The sequence below is a fragment of the Procambarus clarkii genome, chromosome 29 (assembly GCF_040958095.1).
Source record: "Procambarus clarkii isolate CNS0578487 chromosome 29, FALCON_Pclarkii_2.0, whole genome shotgun sequence".
NCBI lineage: Eukaryota > Metazoa > Arthropoda > Malacostraca > Decapoda > Cambaridae > Procambarus > Procambarus clarkii.
Window position 1 is genome coordinate 24,207,738 of NC_091178.1, and position 22,785 is coordinate 24,230,522.

At 39.7% G+C, this 22,785-nt stretch overlaps 2 protein-coding genes across 2 annotated transcripts; both read left to right on the top strand.

Annotated features, from left to right (window-relative positions):
• The first annotated feature begins 9,504 nt into the window (after positions 1–9,504).
• Positions 9,505–11,692, top strand: LOC138369671 (uncharacterized). The gene is made up of 3 exons (XM_069333100.1): positions 9,505–9,570; positions 9,746–10,321; positions 11,267–11,692. Exons 1-3 carry the CDS (start codon positions 9,505–9,507, stop codon positions 11,690–11,692), a joined length of 1,068 nt encoding a protein of 355 aa, XP_069189201.1.
• A 208-nt stretch (positions 11,693–11,900) lies between these two features.
• On the top strand, positions 11,901–14,875 carry LOC138369672 (uncharacterized). The gene is made up of 3 exons (XM_069333101.1): positions 11,901–12,117; positions 13,185–13,302; positions 14,689–14,875. The coding sequence occupies exons 1-3, from the start codon at positions 11,901–11,903 to the stop codon at positions 14,873–14,875; spliced, it is 522 nt and encodes a 173-aa protein (XP_069189202.1).
• Positions 14,876–22,785: the final 7,910 nt, after the last annotated feature.

Below are 22,785 nucleotides of genomic sequence, written 5' to 3' on the forward strand. Positions count from 1 at the left end.
ATATCTTAGTTTCTTAATTTCATGCGTTTGTGTTCTGTATTTGTGGCTTGAATGACAAATATGGGCTACATAATATTGTTAAATTACTATTGGCCTGTCACCAAGCTTCTCAAATCCTTCCCTGACCTTGCCTGTCTCAAAGACCCCCAGTTCTTCCCTTCGGCAGGCCTTCTGCAAGATACTCAGCTCGTTCCCTGCGCATAGTACCATGGTTCTCCGGTCCCCCCCTGGACTTGCTTCTGTTATGACACCATGTAGCCTGGAAGGAACGAGTCTACCCTGTGAGAGTTATTCGGCTTTCCGGACCTGAGATTAAGAGGACAGGGAAAGAAAATATATAATAAACGTCAGTGAATAATTTAAGACCACTAGCAGAGGATTAGCGTCTGGTAATAAGTGACATGAAATGAGATGTCGAGACTTTGGTGACGTGGCGTGACGTTACTTCAGTCACAGCAGTCATCAGAGGAGGTCGTACTTCGTTGATCTCCTGGAAGGAGAGAGAATATAGCTCCCTGTCAGTGCTGGAGTGAAGGCTACTTGGTTGCAAGTGTGAGGAAGCTGTTGGGGACTTAGTTCACCCTCTCTTTGTGATTTGGATATAGTAGGGGCGACCTGGACATGAGTATGTTGACCAGACCACACACTAGAAATTGAAGGAACGACGACGTTTGATGAAGAGTATACTATGTCTGGTCAACATACTTCAGCCACGTTATTGTGACTCATCGCCTGCATCTGGACATGAGTATTTGTCCTGCCTTTGTGGAACTCTAATTTTGTGCTTCTTCAAGAGGAAGGAAGCAAGCAAGCGTTTCTGTTTCGGAGCCTGGTGGGCGACTCCATGTACTCAAGTCAGGACTAGAAAAAGCCATGTGAAGCAGTCATATAGGGTTTTTTGTGGGCGACCTGTGTGAGCGTCATTTTGAGGGCCAGGGAGTGAGCGCCCTATATCATAGATCCCTGCAGTAAGCCTGTTTAATCGTTTGTTCGATTAGCTACCAGTGTTTGATCATGTGACCAGCAATCATAGTGAACATATGTATGTATAAGGTAGAAATTTATTGAGCTATTGATCTAGAATAGGAAATTTAAGTTCAGAGGACATGCTGGAGGGAGCAGTAATACGTCTGCCCACGATGGAGGTCAAGCAGAGACTGAGGGGCGGCAGCCCTCAGCGTCGCTGTCGGTGGAAGCTCCCGGCGGCGTGTCAAGACATATTCCCAGGTTGGATTCGTCTAGGATGGGGAGTACCCATCAAAGTTGGACGGTGCGGTGCGGCGTCGGAGGGCGAGATTTAATGCTGGGGTAATAGTTTATTCTTTGTTTTGTTAGGAAAACATTTCATTGGCATAGTAATGGAATTGCATTTTTGTCTTGGAAGAAATTAATGGAGGAATTTGAGGTTGGAGAGGAAGTTAATGGAGGAACTTCTAGGCTGGAGAAGAAGTGTATGCTGAACTCTGAGGTAGAGCAGAGCTCTATAGTGAGGAGTTGACTTCAAGCAGTGTAGGATAGCTACACGTTCCTTTATGGAATCAGTGGAGAAGCGCCACTGATGTTGGAGCAGGACTTCGTTGTGCAGTAGATTGGGAGAACAGCTGGAGTGACTTTCCTGATATTTTGGAGGTCATAGATATGCGCATTGATTAAGGAGCCTCTAGGAGCAGAACAGAGGTTTATTGTGGACACACATGATTTTATAAGGAAAGTGCTTGAATGTTTATTGGCATGTAAGACCCTGTGTAAAGTAAGAGACTGATTTTTCCTTTTGTTTGGGGATTCTTATGTAGATGTTTCAGGTATTTCACCCGCAGAGTTTCATATACTTTTAGGGTTGAGGACACAGTATTGTTATGACAGGATTTTAGTCCAAAGCAGTGAGGGAGTAGTAAGTGGTAAGTCAAGAGTTGTGCAGCCACCTAATATGAACAGTTGGTGAAGCCAGGATATGATATTGGTGTGCTACTGGGTTGCAGCAGCTTAAAGTGTTGTATGGTGATGTTCTATTTTATATGTCATGTATTATGTACATTTTCTTTATGTATTAAATATCTTATGTTAGCTGATTTTTTATCTTGTCCTGGTGAGGTTTCCCAGAAAGCGAGAGAGAGAAAGGGTCACGGCTGCGGATAGGGTGACAGTAGACACTAAATCACAAAAGGGGGATTTAGGAGATCATCCACAGAAGGAGAGAGTGGGAAGTCACGGCGGCTCGAGTAGGGTGTGTACACAAGACAACGAGGCCAGTTTTGGGAGCCGCATCTCTAAATAGGTGACCCTGAACCCCTCTCCATGATTAAGATGCATACAGGGTGATCTCCTAGGTAAATTCCAAGCACTCCAATGCCCATTGCTGGTCGACTGACGTAGCGGGAGTGTGGCTGCTGAGGTCGGCTGTTGTTCTGTCAAGAAGTTGTTGGGGACACTGTCCGCCTGTATGCATATAACAGTCTGGTGCAACAACCAGAGCTCCCTTTTGAGGTTTAAATCCCCAACCTCCTCCCACTATGAACCTTAACTTCAAATTTGGCCTTGCCTTTTACAAAGACATTTCCTGGGCCTTCATGCCACCACGACCATAGTTCCTTCCCAAGGCCAGCCTACCACTAAGACCTTCAGCTTATTCTTCGAATCCGCTTGTCACAAAAACTCTCTTCTACTCCCTTGAACCTGTCTGCCTTCAAGACCATTAACTCCTCCCCTGGACCTTCCTGCCATAAGACCCATCAGCTTCTACCATGGATTTGCCTACCAACTAGACCAGCAGATCCCCCTCCTAGGTATGCTTGCCACAAAAACCCTTAGCTCCTCCCCTGCCCTTCCTGTCAAAAGATCCTCATCTACCATGTGTCTGCCTGCCACCAAGACCCTCAGCTTCTACCATGGGTCTGCTTACCAGCTTGACCCACAGTTCCTCTCCAGGGCCAGCCTACCATTAAGATCCTCAGTGCCATCTTTTAGCCTGTCTGCCTCCAATAATTTTAGCTCCTCTCGTGTCTGACTGTTCGAGAGATTCTATGCTCCTTCCCTGGAACATCCCTTGAAAGTGTTGTGTGATACCTCAGTAAGCAGTCAGTCTTATGTTGCAGGTAACATAATATTTTATATATTACTCTCATATAATAAAGTTTTCCAGATACGTAGCATTTGTCTGTATCCCACGCACTATTCAACGTGCTTCTTTCCATTAAAATATAATTAAGTTGTTTTCAGTCCTCTCTTCACTTCCACATAAATATGTAAGTTTATGTATAACCTTTATGCTAAAACAATATTTAATATGTATGTTATTGCACATGTCATTTAATCTACATTGTTTATAATTTATTCCCTGCTCACCTTGTACACCCATCATATAATTCTCATAGCCTATTCCAACTTTACATTTAAGTAATCTCTAGTCCTATTTATATAACTTATGTGTATCATACCAATCTCTAAACAACCCGAGCTCACTTCTCAAGCCTTTATTTCACTCATAAGCATCTTGACCTGCTCATCATCGCATCATTGTGTGTCTCATTCTAGTCTGCATTCCTTAAATGGTCCTCTCGCTCCCTATTTCTATTATTTTTACTTGTGCATTTTACTAGCAGTCAACGATTTTTTCTCACTTCCTCTGATCTTGGATCTCATTAAAATATTATGTCCAACCTATCATCCCTAGAGTCTTTAGCCACTGTCATTTAATTTTATTCATTATTTATTTCCCTTGCATTCTATATGGCATTATAACCTTTCCTTCCTAAAGCCCTGGCAGGCACACCCACTAGAACCGAGGCAGATGATGCCTATTCCGTTAAAAATAAATTTGCATCTATTTAAAACTAATTAGATATTCAATGTGCAACTAAAATACATTACAAAATTCAATATCATTGATTGCAGACCCGACGCCCAGATGAATACAAAATTCTGTTTTTCATTTTCAACCAAATCCAAAATAATTCCTCTATTTTAGACTTCTAGTCATAGCCCCACAAGCAATATCAATTAACTGAAAACATCCCTTTAGTTAAGTCCGGCTTTAAGAATGTTTAAACCTTCCTCACTCTCACGTTGTATCATATCCTCACCCTAATACACTCTGCTGCACCACACAGGCGATGACTCCAGTGAGGATACTATCGAAGATGGACACGATCATGACAAGTGTTGGAGTCCAGTCAGAGGTGGAGAAAGAGGCAAGTTGAACTACTAAATTTTTATACAATGTTATATCACCCTACATACATTTCTTCTCTTATCTCAAGATAAGAGAAGATAACCACCCTCCATAGTATTACTTGTATGTAGCTTAATACATAATTTTCTTCTTGGCTAAAAAAAAAGTACAAAGCAAATAAATAATTTCCCTAATGTTAGGATATTGCAGTTCTTTGTCATGGGACCTGATCTAGCTAATGTGAGGTTACTTCCCAGCAAACACAAGAAGTTTTCTAATGTTTTTAATTGTAGAAATGTCACACTGTAACTATTTCTATATAACCCTTATTTTCCTGTTTAAAAACCTCAATTTCAGTCAGTAAAAAGTTAGAGTCCAGGGGCGGCCAATCCGCGGCTCTTGAGCAACATGTAGCTCTTTCACCTTTAATCTACGGCTCGTCTAAAATTCTAAAGAATTCGAATATTCTAGAAATTTCGATCCAAATCCAGAGCAAGAAACGTGCAACTGAGCTGTCATAGCTCAGTCGATTAAGGCAGTGTCTGGGATGCTCCCGGACGCAGGTTCGAATCCTCGTCATGACCCTTGTGGATTTGTTCATACCCTCCCTGTCCCATTTCCCTTGACAATCACTCCAGAATCCTCTGATACCCTATTACCTCACAAATCTCTGATACGAACTCTGTTGATAAGAAAAGACTGGAGATTTGAAGAGTTGGTTATCCAGAGCTATGAAGGTTTCAGCGACTACATAACAGGTACCATAGCAATTGGGGAACAAAAACTTATAGTAGTAGGCATATATAAACACCTCCTCCCCCCCCAAAAAATGACTGAAGACCCAGACAGGAATATGAGAGAAACAACATTGCTAACATTAATATAATAGAGAGAGCAGCTTCTGTCACTAGCAAGAATGGATCCAGGCTGCTAATCATGGGAGACTTCATCCACAGGAAGATGATTGGGAGAACAGAGACCCACATGAAGGACCAGACACATGGAGAGTTACGCTGCTGAACGTGACAACAAGAAAGTTTCTAAGCCAACAAATCAAGGTACTGATAAGAATGAGAAAAGACGAACCAGCCATGCTAGATCTGATATTCACCTTGAATGAGTCGGATATAAGGGAAGTTAAGTTGGAAGACCCTTTTGGAATGAGTGATCAGTGTACTAATATATGAGTACCTGGTAGAGCTAGGAGTATTCTCCCAAAAAAAGAGAAAACAAAGGGAAGGCATATCGAAATGGAAATTATGATTAAATGAGTAAATTCATAAGAGAAATACCGTGGGGTACAGAATTTTGAACTAGGACCGTACAAGACGGGTTTATTACGGCCCAAAAAGAAAAAAAATGAGAAACAAATGGAGAATCCATGGTTTAATAGCGCATGTATGAAAGTAAAGGAACAAAAGGGCGTGGTGGAACTTCCGAAATAACAAAACACCAGAAAGCAGAGAGAGAGATACCAGAGAACCAGGAATGAGTATGCCAGTGTGAGAAGAGAAGCTGAGAGACAGTATGAAAATGATATAGCAAATAAAGCCAAGACCGAACCAAAACTGCTCCACAGCCACATCAGGAGGAAAACAATATTGAAAGAACATGTGACGAAATAAAACGGGTGAGTACAGGTACACAGAGAATAACAAAGAGGTGTGTGACGAACTCATCAAGAGATTCCTGGAGGGCTTCAAAATAGAACGAGGTAAAGTCCTTGAGCTAGGAGAGGTGGCAGGAAACAAGACGGCCTTGGAAGGGTTTGAACTTACCAGAGATGAGGTTAAGAGGCTTCTATTGGATCTGGACGTGAAAAAGCCTGTTGGTCCAGACGAAATCTCATCGTGGGTATTGAAAGAGTGTGCAGAAGAACTTTGCTTGCCACAGTCCATGGTGTATAGTAGGTCAGTGGAGATGGGAGAATTACCAGAAATATGGAGGGCAGCCAATGTAGTCCCAATATACAAAAAGGGTGACAAACATGAGGCACTGAACTACAGACCAGTGTCTTTAATTTGCATACAATGCAAGGTGATGGAAAAAAGTGCGTGAAAAACCTAGTAGCATAGCTGGAAAAGGGGGACTTTGTGACACCACCAACATGGGTTCAGGGATGGTAAACCTTGCCTCACTGGTTTAATAGAATTCTACGATCAGGTCAGAAAGATTAAGCAAGAAAGAGAAGGTCGAGCAGACTGCATTTTCTTGGATTGTCGGAATGCCTTTGACACATTACCTCATAAGAGGCTGGTGCATATGTTGTAGAAACACGCAAGAGTAACTGGTAAGGTGCTCCAGTAGACAAGAGACGAGTACCTAAGCAATAGGAAGCAGAGAGTTACAGTGAGGGGTGAGACCTCAGCTTGGCGTAAAGTCACCAGTGGAGCCCCACAGGGCTCTGTACTCGGACCTATCTTGTTTCTGATATAAGTAAATGATCTTCCAGAGGGTATAGACTCATTTCTCTCAAAGTTTGCTGATGTTGCCAAAATTATGAGAGTGATTAAGCCAGAGGAGGACGGCATGAGACTTCAAGGACACCTGGACAAACGGAAGGAATGGTCAAACAAATGGTTGTTAGAGTTTAACCCCAGCAAATGTAATGTAATAAAGATAGGTGTAGGGAGCAGGAGGCCAGATACAAGGTACCATTTGGAAGATTGAATTCTTCTAGAATCAGAGAGAGAGAGAAAGACCTGGAGGGGGGAGGGGATATATTACGCTAGGCCTGTCCCCCGAAGCCCATATCAACGGGATAACATCACCGGCATATGCCAGGTTGGCCAACATAAGAACGGCCCTTAGAAACTTGTGTAAGGAATCTTTCAAAACCGTAAATACCACATGTATCAGACCAATCCTGGAGTATGCAGCTCTAGCATGGAGTCCATATATCAAGACAAGCATAAAACAATATTGGAGAAGGTATAGACTCATTTCTCTCAAAGTTTGCTGATGTTGCCAAAATTATGAGAGTGATTAAGCCAGAGGAGGACGGCATGAGGCTTCAAGGACACCTGGACAAACGGAAGGAATGGTCAAACAAATGGTTGCTGACCGGGCCGCGGGGACACTAAAAAGCCCCGAAATCATCTCAAGATAACCTCAAGAAGGAGAAGGTTCAGAGGTTTGCCATCAGAATAGTGCCCGAACTGAGGGGCATGAGCTATGAGGAGAGACTACAGGAATTAAACCTCATGTCACTGTAAAACAGGAGAGTTAGGAGGGACATGATCACCACATTCAAGATTCTCAAATGAATTGATAGGGTAGATAAAGACAGTTTATTTAACACAAAGGGCAGACGCTCAAAGGAACACAGGTGGAAATTGAGTGCCCAAAGGAGCCATATAAGAGGTTAAGAGACAATATGGCTCCTTTGGGCACTCAATTTCCACCTGTGTTCCTTTGAGCGTCTGCCCTTTGTGTTAAATAAACTGTCTTTATCTACCCTATCAATTCATTTGAATTGATTCATTTGAACATTAAAAATAATTTGTTTAGTGTCAGAGAAGATGACGAATGGAATGCATTATGAGGTGATAAGGGTATAAGTAGACTCCATAAATAGTTTCAAGTGAAGATATGATAGAGCCCAATAGGATCACGAACCTGTTAACCAGTTGATTGACAGTTGAGAGGATGGACCAAAGAGCCGAAGATCAACCCCCGCAAGCAAAACTAGAGGAGTATAACGTGGTGAGTACTAACATCCCCAGGAATACCTCATATATTGCCTGTACCTCTGATAGTGATTTTACCTCTGATACTGCCTGTGCCTCGGATAATGCCTATAACTCTAAAGTTGTCTGTATCTCTCATATTGCCTATACATCTCATATTGTCTGAATCTCTGACACTGTCTATACCTCTCATGTTGCCCTTACCTCTGACATTGTTTATACCTCTGATACTGCCTATACCTCTGATATTAGCCTAACTTCTGATATTGTCTTAACCTCTGATATAGCCTATTCGTCTGATATTGTTTATACTTCTCATATTGCCAATGCATCTGATATTGCGCTTACCCCATATATTACCTATACCTCTCACATTGTCTATACCTCTGATATTGCCAGTTCCTCTGATATTGCCAGTACCTCTGAAATTGTCCTTACCTCTCATATTGTCTATACCTCTCATATTGTCTATATCTCTCATATTGCCTATACCTCTGATAATGTCTACACCTCTCATATTGTCTATACCTCTGATATAGTCTGTACCATTGATATTACCTATACCTTTTATATTGCCCTTACCTCTAATATTTATATAAATCTTATACTGTCTATACATCTTTTATTACCCTTACCTCTGATATGGATTTACCTCTGATATTGCCCTTACCTCTGATATAGTTAGTACCTCTCATATTGCCTACACCTCTGATACTGTCTATACCTCTGATACTGTCTATACCTCTGATTTTGTCTACACCTCTGATATTGCCAATACATCTGATATTGTCTATTCCTCTTATATTGCCTATAACTCTGATATTGTCTATACCTCTGATACTGTCTATACCTCTGATATTGTCCATTCCTCTGCAAATGCTATTACCTCTGATAATGTTTATACATCTGATATTATCTATTCCTCTGATATTATATATTCTTCTGATATTGCCAATACCTCTTATATTGTATGTACATTTGATGACCAGACCACACACTAGAAGATGAAGGGACGACGACGTTTCGGTCCGTCCTGGACCATTCTCAAGTCGATTGTCCAGGACGGACCGAAACGTCGTCGTCCCTTCAACTTCTAGTGTGTGGTCTGGTCAACATACTTCAGCCACGTTATTGTGACTCATCGCCTGCATGTACATTTGATATTGCCTTTACATCTGATATTGCTTATACCTCAGATATTGCCATCACTTCTGGTATTGTCCTTATCTCTGAAACTACCCATTCCTCTGATAATGCCTATAACTCTGATGTTACCTTCTTCTGATATCCTGATACTTCTGATATTGCTGATTCCTTCTGATACTTCTGATATGGCTGATATCTTCTGATACTTCTGATATTGCCTATACCTTTGAAATTTCCTATTCCTCTGATATTGCCTATACCTTTGAAATTTCCTATTCCTCTGATATTGCCCTTACCTATGATATTGCCTATACCCCTGAAATTGCCCTTACCTCTGATATTTCCAATACTTCTGATATTGCCCTTACATCTGATATTGATTATTCATCTTATATTGCCTATACTTCTGACATTGCCTATAACTCTGACATTGCCCTTATGTCTAATATTGTCTCTACATATGAATATGTCTATATTTCAGATTTTGCCTATAACTCTCATATGGCACTTACCTCTGATATTGCTATGTTCTCTGATATTGCCTATATTATCTATACTAATGATATTGCCTGAACCTCTGATATTGCATATACTTTACCCTTACCCTTACCTCTGACATTGCCCTTACCTCTGACATTGCCTACTCTCGCTGATATTGCCTAAACCTCTGATAAAACCTGTTCCTCTGATATTCCCCTTACCTCTGATACTGTCTATACCTCTGATATTGCCTATACCTCAGATATTGCCCATCACTTCTGATTTTGTTCACACCTCTGATATTGCCTATACATCTGATATTGCCTATACATCTGATATTGTCTATTACTCTGATATTGCCTATATCTCTGATATTGTCAATACCTCTGATGCTTTCTATACCTCTCATATTGTCCATACCTCTGATATTGCTCTTACCTATGATATTGCTCTTACCTATGATATTGCTCTTACCTATGATATTGCCTGTACATCTTATATTATCTATTCTTCTGATATTGCCTGTATCTGTGATATTGCCAATATATCTGATATTGTATATACTTATGATATTCCCTTTACATATGATATTGACCTTACCTCTGATATAACCCTAAATTCTGAAATTGTCCTTATCTCTGAAACTGTTTCTTCCACTGATAATGCCTACATCTCTAATATTGCCAATACCTCTGTTATTACCTATGCTTCTGACATTGCCTATACCTCTGATATTCCCCTTACCTCTGATATTGCCTATATCTCTGATATTTCCGATTCCTCTGATATTACCTATTCCTATGTTATTACCTATTTGCCAGCTATAGGCAAACACTTGGTGAGTTGAACATTAAGGTGACTTGGTCGTGTTTACAAGGGTTGTGTGAGGATCAGGGGCAGTCAAATTGTAGGGTTCTCGAATTCTTGGATGATGACTCAATTTGCATATTAATCTTGAACATTTGAATTGCTTAAATTATGATACTTATGTGAAATATATTTGATGAATTTAATATTTAAATTGTCTTTAACTTTGTTCCCTAGAGTTTTTGAGTTGAGGTGAGAAAGCCTCTGCGGTTACTGGTTTCATTATTTTAATGAGTACATGTTTAGAGTTGATACATGGTAATAACATCTTTTGGTACAGACAAGTTCCATTCCTTGTCTTGTATGTAATGGTCTTGAATAGATGGTGGCAGCATTTCTTCTTCTACTCTTCTACTTCTACTCTCTACTCTTCTACTTCTACTGATCTATTCCTCTCCCTCCACCCCTCTCCAACTTTCACTTTCAACTGACGACCCTCCTCGCTCCTCCCACCTCTACCTCTCTCAACCCAAACACTTACTAATTACTTCCTTATTCATCTCTTTCCTTTCGTTTCTCTTATACGTTCGTGGCAGTGAAGTTTGTTCTAGAGTTCTCCTAGGGTTGCTGGTAGCTGATCAAGATACGGCGCCTTGTAGTCCCAGCACCTAGGTAGTCAAATACCTAGGTTACAAGGTGTTGAACCAGAGAGGTTGCTATAGGGACTCTGGGGGGTGGGAGGTGTTCTAGAATAGTTAGCTAACTGAGGACGGGATAACGGACTAGAGAGAGCTGTTTCCCCCGGCCTCGTTAGTAAACTGGGGGGTGGAATAATGGACAAGAGAGAGCTATTTCCCCCCCCCCCCCCGTTACACCTATACCTCTGATATTGCCTATTCTTCTAATATTGACTGTACCTCTGATATTGCCTATACCTTTGATATTGCCCTTACCTTTGATATCGCCTATACCTCAGATATTGCGTATAACTATGATATTGCATATACTTTTGATATTGCCTATACCTCTCAATACTGCCCTTACCTCTGATACTGCCCTTACCTCTGATATTGCCTATTCCTCTGATATTGCCCTTACCTATGATATTGGCTATACCTTTGAAATTGCCTATACTTCTGATGCTGTCTATACATCTGATATTGTCTATACCTCTGATATTACCTATACCTCTGATATTGCCTATACCTCTGATATTGCTTATACCTCTGATATTGCCTGTTCTTCTGACATTGCATATATCTCTGATATTGACTATACCTCTGATATTGCCTATACCTCTGATATTGTCTATACCTCTGGTATTGTCTGTAACTCTGATACTGTCTGTACCTCAGATATTGCTTACACCTTTGTCGCTGCCTATACCTATGATATTGCCTAATACCTCTGATATTGCCTATACCTCTGCTATTGTCTGTAACTCTGATATTTCCTATACCTCTGAATTTGGCAAGATCAGAGATATACATATCTCTGATATTAAGATTGGGATGGTGATTAGGAATATACTAAGTATAGGTAGATTTGATATAAATTTGATATTGCATATATCTCTGATATTGACTGTACCTCTGATATTGTCTATACCTATGATATTGTCTGTACCTCTCTTATTTCCTATATCTTTGATATTGCCTTTACCTCTCATATTTCTGTTACCTCTGATATTGTCTATATCTGTTATTGCCCTTCCCTCTAATATTGCCTTTACCTCTGATATTGAATTTTCCTCTGATATTGCCTATACCTCTGATATTGCATTTACCTCTGATATTGCCTCTTCCTCTGATATTGCCCTATCCTTTGGTAATGCCCTTTTTTCTGATATTGTCTTTATCTCTGAAACTGCCCATTCCTCTGATAATGCCTATACATGTGATACTACCTAAACTTCTGATATTGCCTATACCTTTGAAATTTCCTATTCCTCTCATACTGCCCTTACCTCTGAAATTGCCCTTACATCTGATTTTGCTCTTTCCTCTGATATTGCCCATACCTCTGAAATTGCCCTTACCTTTGATATTGTCTATCTCTCTGATATTGCATATAACTCAGCAATTGCCTATATTTCTGATATTGCCTATTCCTCTGATAATGCCTATTCTTTTGATATTGCCTATACCTATGATATTGCCGTTACATCTGATATTGTCTATCCATTTGAAATTGTCTATACCTCTGATATCGCATATACTTCTGATATTGCCTACACCTCTGATATTTTACTTTACCCTCATATTGTCTATATTAATGATATTGCCTATACCTCTGACATTGCTCATATTTCTGATATTTTCTATACCTCTGATATTGTCTATACATATAATATTGTCTATACCTCTGTTATTGCCTATACCTCTGATATTGTATATACGTTTCATATTCCCCTTATCTCTTATATTGCTAATACCTCTGATATTGCCTATCATTTTAATATTGCCTATTCCTCTGATACTGCCCTTACCTCTTACCTCTGAGATTGCCTTACCTCTGATATTGCCTTCTCCCGCTGATATTGTCTAAACCTCCGATATTGTTTATACACCTCATATTGCCAACGCCTCTGATATTGCGCTTACCCCATATATTACCAATACATTTCATATCGTTTATACCTCTGAAATTGTCCTTACCTCTCACATTGTCTATTCCTCTGATATTGCCTATTTCTCTGATATTGTCTATACCTCTGATACTGTCTATACCTCTGATATTGTCCATTCCTTTGCAATTGCTATGTCCTCTGATATTTTTTATATCTGATATTATCTATTCCTCTGATATTATCTATTCTTCTGATATTGCCAAATCCTCTGATATTGTATATATATTTGATATTGCCTTTACTACTGATATTGCCTTTACATCAGATATTGCCATCACTTCTGATATTGTCCTTATCTCTGAAACTGCCCATTCCTCTGATAATGCCTATAACTCTGATATTACCTTCTTCAGATGTTCTGATACTTCTGATATTGCTGATATGTTCTGATACTTCTGATATTGCTTATATGTTCTGATATTGCTGGTATCTCCTGATATTGCCTATACCCTTGAAATTTCCTGTTCCTCTGAAATTGCCCTTACCTCTGATATTGCCTATACCTCTGAAATTGCCCTTACCTCTGATATTTCCAATACTTCTGATATTGCCCTTACATCTGATATTGCTTATTCTTCTGATATTGCCTATACTTCTGATATTGTCTGTACCTCTAATATTGCCAGTACTTCTGATATTGCCTATACCTCTGACATTGCCCTTACGTCTGATATTGTCTATACATGTGAATATGTCTATACTTCAGATATTGCTTATAGCTCTCATATTGCCTATTCCTCTGATATTGCTTATTCCTCTGATATTGTCTATTCCTCTGATATTGTCTATACCTCAGATACTGTCTGTACCTCAGATATTGCTTACACCATTGTCACTGCCTATACCTATGATATTGCCTAATACCTCTGATATTGCCTATAACTGTGATATTGCCTATACTTCTGGTATTGTCTGTAACTCTGAAATTTCCTATACCTCTGATATAGGCAAGATCAGATATATATATATATATATATATATATATATATATATATATATATATATATATATATATATATATATATATATATATATATATATATATGTTGTACCTAGTAGCCAGAACGTCGTACTCGGCCTACTATGCACGGCCCGATTTGGCTAATAAGCCAAGTTTTCTTGAATTAATATATTTTCTCTAATTTTTTTCTTATGAAATGATAAAGCTACTCATTTCATTATGTATGAGGTTAATTTTTTTTATTGTAGTTTATTTATTGGAGTTAAAATTAACGTAGATATATGACCGAACCTAACCAACCCTACCTAACCTAACCTATCTTTATAGGTTAGGATAGGTAGCCGAAAAAGTTAGGTTAGGTTAGGTAGGTTAGGTAGTCGAAAAACAATTAATTCATGAAAACTTGGCTTATTAGGCAAATCGGGCCTTGCATAGTAGGCTGAGAAGTGCGTTCTGGCTACTAGGTACGACATATATATATATATATATATATATATATATATATATATATATATAATATATATATAATATATATATATATATATATGATATTAACATTGGGATGGTGATTAGGAATCTGCTAAGTATAGGTAGATTTGATATTGCATATATCTCTGATATTGACCTTACCTCTGATATTGCCAATGCCTCTGATTTCGTCTATTCCTCTGATATTGTCTATACCTCGGATATTTATTTTATCTCTGATATTGCCCTTACCTCTCATATTTCTCTTACCTCTGATATTGCCTATATCTGTTATTGCCCTTCCCTCTGATATTACCTATAACTCTAATATTGCCTATAGCTCTGATATTGCATATACCACTGATATTGCCCTATCCTCTGACATTGCCCTTTCTTCTGATATTGTCCTTATCTCCGTAACTGCCCATTCCTCTGATAATACCTATACATCTGATGTTGCCCTTACATCTGAAATTGTCTATACCTCTGATATTGCCTATATTTCTGATATTGCATTTTCCCTCTGATATTGTCTATTCCTCTAATATTGTCTATATCTCTGATATTGTCTATTCCTCTAATATTGTCTATATCTCTGATATTGCCTATTCCTCTGACATTACCCTTACCTATGATATTCCTCTTACCTCTCATATTTTGTTTACCTCTGATATTGCCTTTACCTCTGATATTATATAAACCTCTCATTATGCCTATACATCTGATACTGTCTAGACCTCTGATGTTGCCTAAACCTCTGATATTGCCTATACCTCTGATATTGTCTATTCCTCTGATATTGCCCTTACCTCTGATATTGCCTATATATCTCATATTGTCTATACCTCTGATACTGGTTGCACCTATCATACTGTCCTTAATTCTAATAATGCTCTTACTTCTGATATTATCTTTACTAATGATATTTCTGATACTGTCTATACCTCTGATAATGCCTATACCTCTGACATTGTCTATACGTCTAAAATTGCCCATACAATACATCTGACATTGTCTATATCTCTGATACTGTCTATACCTCTCATATTGCCCATACCTCTGATATTCCCTTTACCTCTGATATTGTTCATACCTCTGATATTGCCTATACCTCTGATACTGTCTATACCTCTGATATTGTTTATGCTCTACTACGGGCTCAGCATAGCCCTTGCTGCTTGGAACTTTTTATTACAAGTAGCGAATCTTTAACAACAACAACAACAACCTCTGATATTGCCTATACATCTGATATTGTATATATCTCTCATATTGCCTATAAAACTGATACTGTCTACACCTCCTCCCACCTATTTTGGGAGCCGGTCGGCTGAGCGGACAGCACGCTGGACTTGTGATCCTGTGGTCCCGGGGTCGATCCCGGGCCCCGGCGAGAAACAATGGGTAGAGTTTCCTTCACCCTATGCCCCTGTTACCTAGCAGTAAAATAGGTACCTGGTTGTTAGTCAGCTGTCACGGACTGCTTCCTGGGGGTGAAGACCTGGTCGAGGACCGGGCCGCGGGGACACTAAAGCCCCGAAATCATCTCAAGATAACCTCTCATAATGCTTATATCTTTGACCCTGTCTATACCTCTGATATTGCCTATACCTCTGATATTGCCCTTTCCTCTGATATTGTATATTCCTCTGATATTGCCCTTACCTCTGATATTGCCTATAAATCTGATATTGCCTTTAAATCTGCTATTGCCTATACATATGATATTGCCTATAAATATGATATTGCGCTTACCTCTGATATTGTTTATACCTCTGATATTGCCTATACTTCTGATATTGCCTATAAATCTGATATTGCTCATACCTCTGATACTCGCAATACCTCTGATATTGCCTGTACCTTTGATGTTGCCTTTACCTCTGATGTTGTATAGACCTCTCATATTAACTATTCATCTGATATTTCCTTTATCTCTGATAAATATCCCTTACCTCTGATATTGTCTTTACCTCTGATATTGCCTACACATCTGATACTGTCTATACCTTTTGATGTTGCTTATACCTCTGATACTGTCTATACCTCTCATACTGCCCTTACCTCTGATATTGATCTTACCGCTGATATTGCCTATACCACTCATATTATCTATACTAATGATATTGGTTGTTCCTCTAATATTGCCTAAACCTCTGATATTGCAAATATATCTGATATTGTCTATAACTCTGATATTATCTTTACCTATGATATTGCCTATACCTCTGATACTGTCTATAAGTCTCATATTGTCCTTTTCTCTTATATTGCTTATACCTCTGACATTGCCTATAACATTAATATTGCCTATTCCTCTGGTACTGCCATACCTCTGATATTGCCTAGGTTATCTTGAGTTGATTTCGGGGCTTTGTTGTTAGTGTCCCCGCGGCCCGGTCCTCGACCTGGCCTCCACCCCCAGGAAGCAGCCCGTGACAGCTGACTAACACCCAGGTACCTATTTACTGCTAGGTAACAGGGGCATAGGGTGAAAGAAAATCTGCCCATTGATTCTCGCTGGCGCCCGGGATCGAACCCGGACCACAGGATCACAAGTCCAGTGTGCTGTCCGCTCGGCCGACCAGCTCCCGCATTGCCTATACCTTTGATACTGCCTATACCTCTGATATTGCCCCATACCTCTGATACTGCCTATACCTCTGATATTGCCTATTCCTCTCATACTGCCTATACCTCTGATACTGTGTATTACTCTGATATTGTCCATTCCTCTGATATTGCGTATTACTCTGTTATGTCTATACCTCTGATATTATCTTTACCTATTCCATTACCTCTGATATAGGCAAGCTGTGTGACTTGTTCTTTTGAACACGTCGCTGATTATTCAACTTTTCATCGGATGATGTGTTCAACATAAATTTGTTCATTTATATATAACAGATGAAGAAGATAATGAAGTTGTGTGAGCGTCCCTTGGTTATCCGGCCCTGTGGTCTCTACACCGTCTCCCGCACCAACCTGTTGACTGTGAGTACCTTGTTGAGACAGGCATGTACTGATCTGTTGACTGTGAGTACCAGTTGAGACAGGCATGTACTGATCTGTTGAATGTGAGTTCCTTGTTGTGACAAGCATGATTTGAAAATATCCTTTGTTTATAAATGTCAATGAATTTATGTGTGTGTATCTAAAAGCTGCCAGAAAATCATCTCAGTTTTCCTCATCTAGCTCAGTAAAAGTGGGAAGACTAAGCTTGGGAAGCTGGGGTTGTGGTGGTAATAAATTTGGTGCAATACCTATAGCTGTATTAGTACTTTTAAATTGTATAATTATGTCTACGACTGGTTCTAATTTGGCCTGAGTATCATCTTCATACTGGGCTATGTTGTCCATAATATCATCCATATCTGCACCTGGCGTTTTGGCATCTGGTAGTACAGCCAAGTAAGTCACAGTCTTTTGACTTGTTCAAATTTGGCTGTAGCCACTTGGCAATATGTTTCCAGTTGTACATTGTCAACTGGTGTTTGATAAGACAAATCCTTACATTTCTTGCTGTTTCTGGAGTTAACTGGCCTTTCGGATCTGCTAATTTTCTTTTATGTGCTTCTACAGTAGCCATAATTAATGATTAACTCACTACCTCTTGCTCACTGAGTTAAAAATATTGCCTTAAGTCTAAGTGTGAGTGTTTATTTTGATGACTGATTCAGTTTTCTTAATAGGATTTGATTAACTGACGCTCTTCCCTCATTACCACAAAAGAATCTGAGTAACAGAACCTTTAATAGCCATCAAAAGTGTAACATTTTGTATCAAAATGCAAAAAAGCACCTGTGTGTGTGTGTGTGCACCAGTTGTACAAAATTAGTTTTCATTATAATAATTCCTTCTGGTATGTTACTTTTCCCACCATACTTAGGGGGTCAGTAGCTTAATACATGCTAAAACTACTGTAGGTTAAATTGGGTTAAGAATAAATTATACAGTAATGCACACTTTACAGTTGAGGACAAAAATATGAATAAAAGTCTCTCTTTTCTGGTGCTTAGACACTAACACAATAGTATAATGTAATGTAACAGCCTTTTTATGTTAATTATAGGCAGTTGCCTTTGATTTGTTATAAAGTCAACTACTATTGTATTGGTAACTACCTTGAAGAATTATACCGTGGACTAAACAGTAGTTACCTATATTGAGCCACTATATTTTGTTTTAGAATAAACTAGATAGCTATGTCACTGTAAGTTAGGTTAGGCTAGGTTTATACTAGGTTATGTTAGTCTAAACTAGGTTTATACTAGGTTAAGTTAATCTAGGCTAGAACAATACAAGGTTAAGCTAGGCTACGCTAGTGTTGAGAATTGTACTCCACAATTTGGTGGAGCCGACCAAATATGGGATTGTGGAGTATGATACTCCAGTATTCGGTTTGTAAAGAACCAAATGTGGGGTTAATGTTCTGACACCCTAAAGTAAAGATCTAACTTCTAACATAACAGCAAACTTAACTGTCTACAGTGTAAGTAGTCATATCCAGTGACCACTAAGAAAATTGATGCCTTCTTCGTTGTTTAGTGGATTGAATGTAATATTTCTTTGTTCCCTAGGTGGGTCAGTTTCAGGGTGTTTCAGCTGGAATGGTGCTGCTTTCATTTTTACTTCCCGAATGAAAATTACCAAATATGTGTGACTTCACACACACTTGGTAAAAAATATATATGTATATGCAGTTAGCAGTGATACGGTTATAAATTATTTTAGCCTTTCCTTTTAATTCTGATATTTTGCCATATGTGAAATATAATATAAACAATGATAAGTTTGGTTATTTAATTATTTATTGTTATGAATTTATCTATTGCAAATGTATATTTTAATTTATTTTTAAGAAATTACAATATAAAATATTTATTTGTTAAATATTGATTAACATAGTATATATTTAATTAAGTGGCTAGTAATTTACTTACTGAAGGGGGGCTCGTTACCCCATGGTATAACCGCACCTGCAATAAATAGGGTTAGTGGCATAAACAATTTGGATCTAAATGTTCCAAAGCATCACCAACCTTCCATTGTATCAATATTTTAATAAAAAAATCAATATTATTTTGATTTATATTTATTATTATTTTCCAACGACATAACCCTATTGTTCTATTGTTGGAAAATGTAGTGTTGTTCGCTACCATTATTGAAATGGTGTGGTAATGGCATCTGAGAGCTCCGTCACCTGCGGTCACAGTAGCACTAATCGACGTCACAGCTTGACCATTCAAGCTGGTTCGCATTTGTGTCGCTCACGTGGCCCCACAAAGTGAGGTGATTCGATGAAATACCTATGTCCAAGCTTAACACCAAGTGGCGTCGGGGAGTTGGGCCTCAGCTACCAATGTCTATTGTACGGTCATGGTTGCACGAGTTGTTAAGGTACCGGGTACACCAGTTGCATAATGCTCCTGGTTCTCTGCGTTCGAATCCTTCTGGGGTGTGAAGTTTTCATTAGAATATTGCCTCGGGGACCATTTAAGCTTGTCTGTATATATATATATATATATATATATATATATATATATATATATATATATATATATATATATATATATATATATATATATATATATATATATTTATACATATATATATATTTATACATATATATATATTTATACATATATATATATTTATACATATATATATATTTATACATATATATATATTTATACATATATATATATTTATACATATATATATATTTATACATATATATATATTTATACATATATATATATTTATACATATATATATATTTATATATATATATATATATATATATATATATATATATATATATATATATATATATATATATATATATATATATATATATATGCGAACAAGCCTGAATGGTCCCCAGGACAATATGCAACTGAAAACTCACACCCCAGAAGTGACTCGAACCCATACTCCCAGAAGCAACGCAACTGGTATGTACAAGACGCCTTAATCCACTTGACCATCACGACCGGACATAATGAGGTGATAGCCGAGGCTATTTGAACCACCCCACCGCCGGCACTCGGATAGTAATCTTGGGCATAGCATTTTACCAAATCACCTCATTCTTTGGGGCACACGTGAGGAACACAAATGCGAACAAGCCTGAATGGTCCCCAGGACAATATGCAACTGAAAACTCACACCCCAGAAGTGACTCGAACCCATACTCCCAGAAGCAACGCAACTGGTATGTACAAGACGCCTTAATCCACTTGACCATCACGACCGGACATAATGAGGTGATAGCCGAGGCTATTTGAACCACCCCACCGCCGGCACTCGGATAGTAATCTTGGGCATAGCATTTTACCAAATCACCTCATTCTTTGGGGCACACGTGAGGAACACAAATGCGAACAAGCCTGAATGGTCCCCAGGACAATATGCAACTGAAAACTCACACCCCAGAAGTGACTCGAACCCATACTCCCAGAAGCAACGCAACTGGTATGTACAAGACGCCTTAATCCACTTGACCATCACGACCGGACATAATGAGGTGATAGCCGAGGCTATTTGAACCACCCCACCGCCGGCACTCGGATAGTAATCTTGGGCATAGCATTTTACCAAATCACCTCATTCTTTGGGGCACACGTGAGGAACACAAATGCGAACAAGCCTGAATGGTCCCCAGGACAATATGCAACTGAAAACTCACACCCCAGAAGTGACTCGAACCCATACTCCCAGAAGCAACGCAACTGGTATGTACAAGACGCCTTAATCCACTTGACCATCACGACCGGACAATCACCCCACCGCCGGAGTGCCGGCGGTGGGGTGGTTCAAATAGCCTCGGCTATCACCTCATTATGTCCGGTCGTGATGGTCAAGTGGATTAAGGCGTCTTGTACATACCAGTTGCGTTGCTTCTGGGAGTATGGGTTCGAGTCACTTCTGGGGTGTGAGTTTTCAGTTGCATATTGTCCTGGGGACCATTCAGGCTTGTTCGCATTTGTGTTCCTCACGTGTGCCCCAAAGAATGAGGTGATTTGGTAAAATGCTATGCCCAAGATTACTATCCGAGTGCCGGCAGTGGGGTGGTTCAAATAGCCTCGGCTATCACCTCATTATGTCCGGTCGTGATGGTCAAGTGGATTAAGGCGTCTTGTACATACCAGTTGCGTTGCTTCTGGGAGTATGGGTTCGAGTCACTTCTGGGGTGTGAGTTTTCAGTTGCATATTGTCCTGGGGACCATTCAGGCTTGTTCGCATTTGTGTTCCTCACGTGTGCCCCAAAGAATGAGGTGATTTGGTAAAATGCTATGCCCAAGATTACTATCCGAGTGCCGGCGGTGGGGTGGTTCAAATAGCCTCGGCTATCACCTCATTATGTCCGGTCGTGATGGTCAAGTGGATTAAGGCGTCTTGTACATACCAGTTGCGTTGCTTCTGGGAGTATGGGTTCGAGTCACTTCTGGGGTGTGAGTTTTCAGTTGCATATTGTCCTGGGGACCATTCAGGCTTGTTCGCATTTGTGTTCCTCACGTGTGCCCCAAAGAATGAGGTGATTTGGTAAAATGCTATGCCCAAGATTACTATCCGAGTGCCGGCGGTGGGGTGGTTCAAATAGCCTCGGCTATCACCTCATTATGTCCGGTCGTGATGGTCAAGTGGATTAAGGCGTCTTGTACATACCAGTTGCGTTGCTTCTGGGAGTATGGGTTCGAGTCACTTCTGGGGTGTGAGTTTTCAGTTGCATATTGTCCTGGGGACCATTCAGGCTTGTTCGCATTTGTGTTCCTCACGTGTGCCCCAGAGAATGAGGTGATTTGGTAAAATGCTATGCCCAAGATTACTATCCGAGTGCCGGCGGTGGGGTGGTTCAAATAGCCTCGGCTATCACCTCATTATGTCCGGTCGTGATGGTCAAGTGGATTAAGGCGTCTTGTACATACCAGTTGCGTTGCTTCTGGGAGTATGGGTTCGAGTCACTTCTGGGGTGTGAGTTTTCAGTTGCATATTGTCCTGGGGACCATTCAGGCTTGTTCGCATTTGTGTTCCTCACGTGTGCCCCAAAGAATGAGGTGATTTGGTAAAATGCTATGCCCAAGATTACTATCCGAGTGCCGGCGGTGGGGTGGTTCAAATAGCCTCGGCTATCACCTCATTATGTCCGGTCGTGATGGTCAAGTGGATTAAGGCGTCTTGTACATACCAGTTGCGTTGCTTCTGGGAGTATGGGTTCGAGTCACTTCTGGGGTGTGAGTTTTCAGTTGCATATTGTCCTGGGGACCATTCAGGCTTGTTCGCATTTGTGTTCCTCACGTGTGCCCCAAAGAATGAGGTGATTTGGTAAAATGCTATGCCCAAGATTACTATCCGAGTGCCGGCGGTGGGGTGGTTCAAATAGCCTCGGCTATCACCTCATTATGTCCGGTCGTGATGGTCAAGTGGGTTA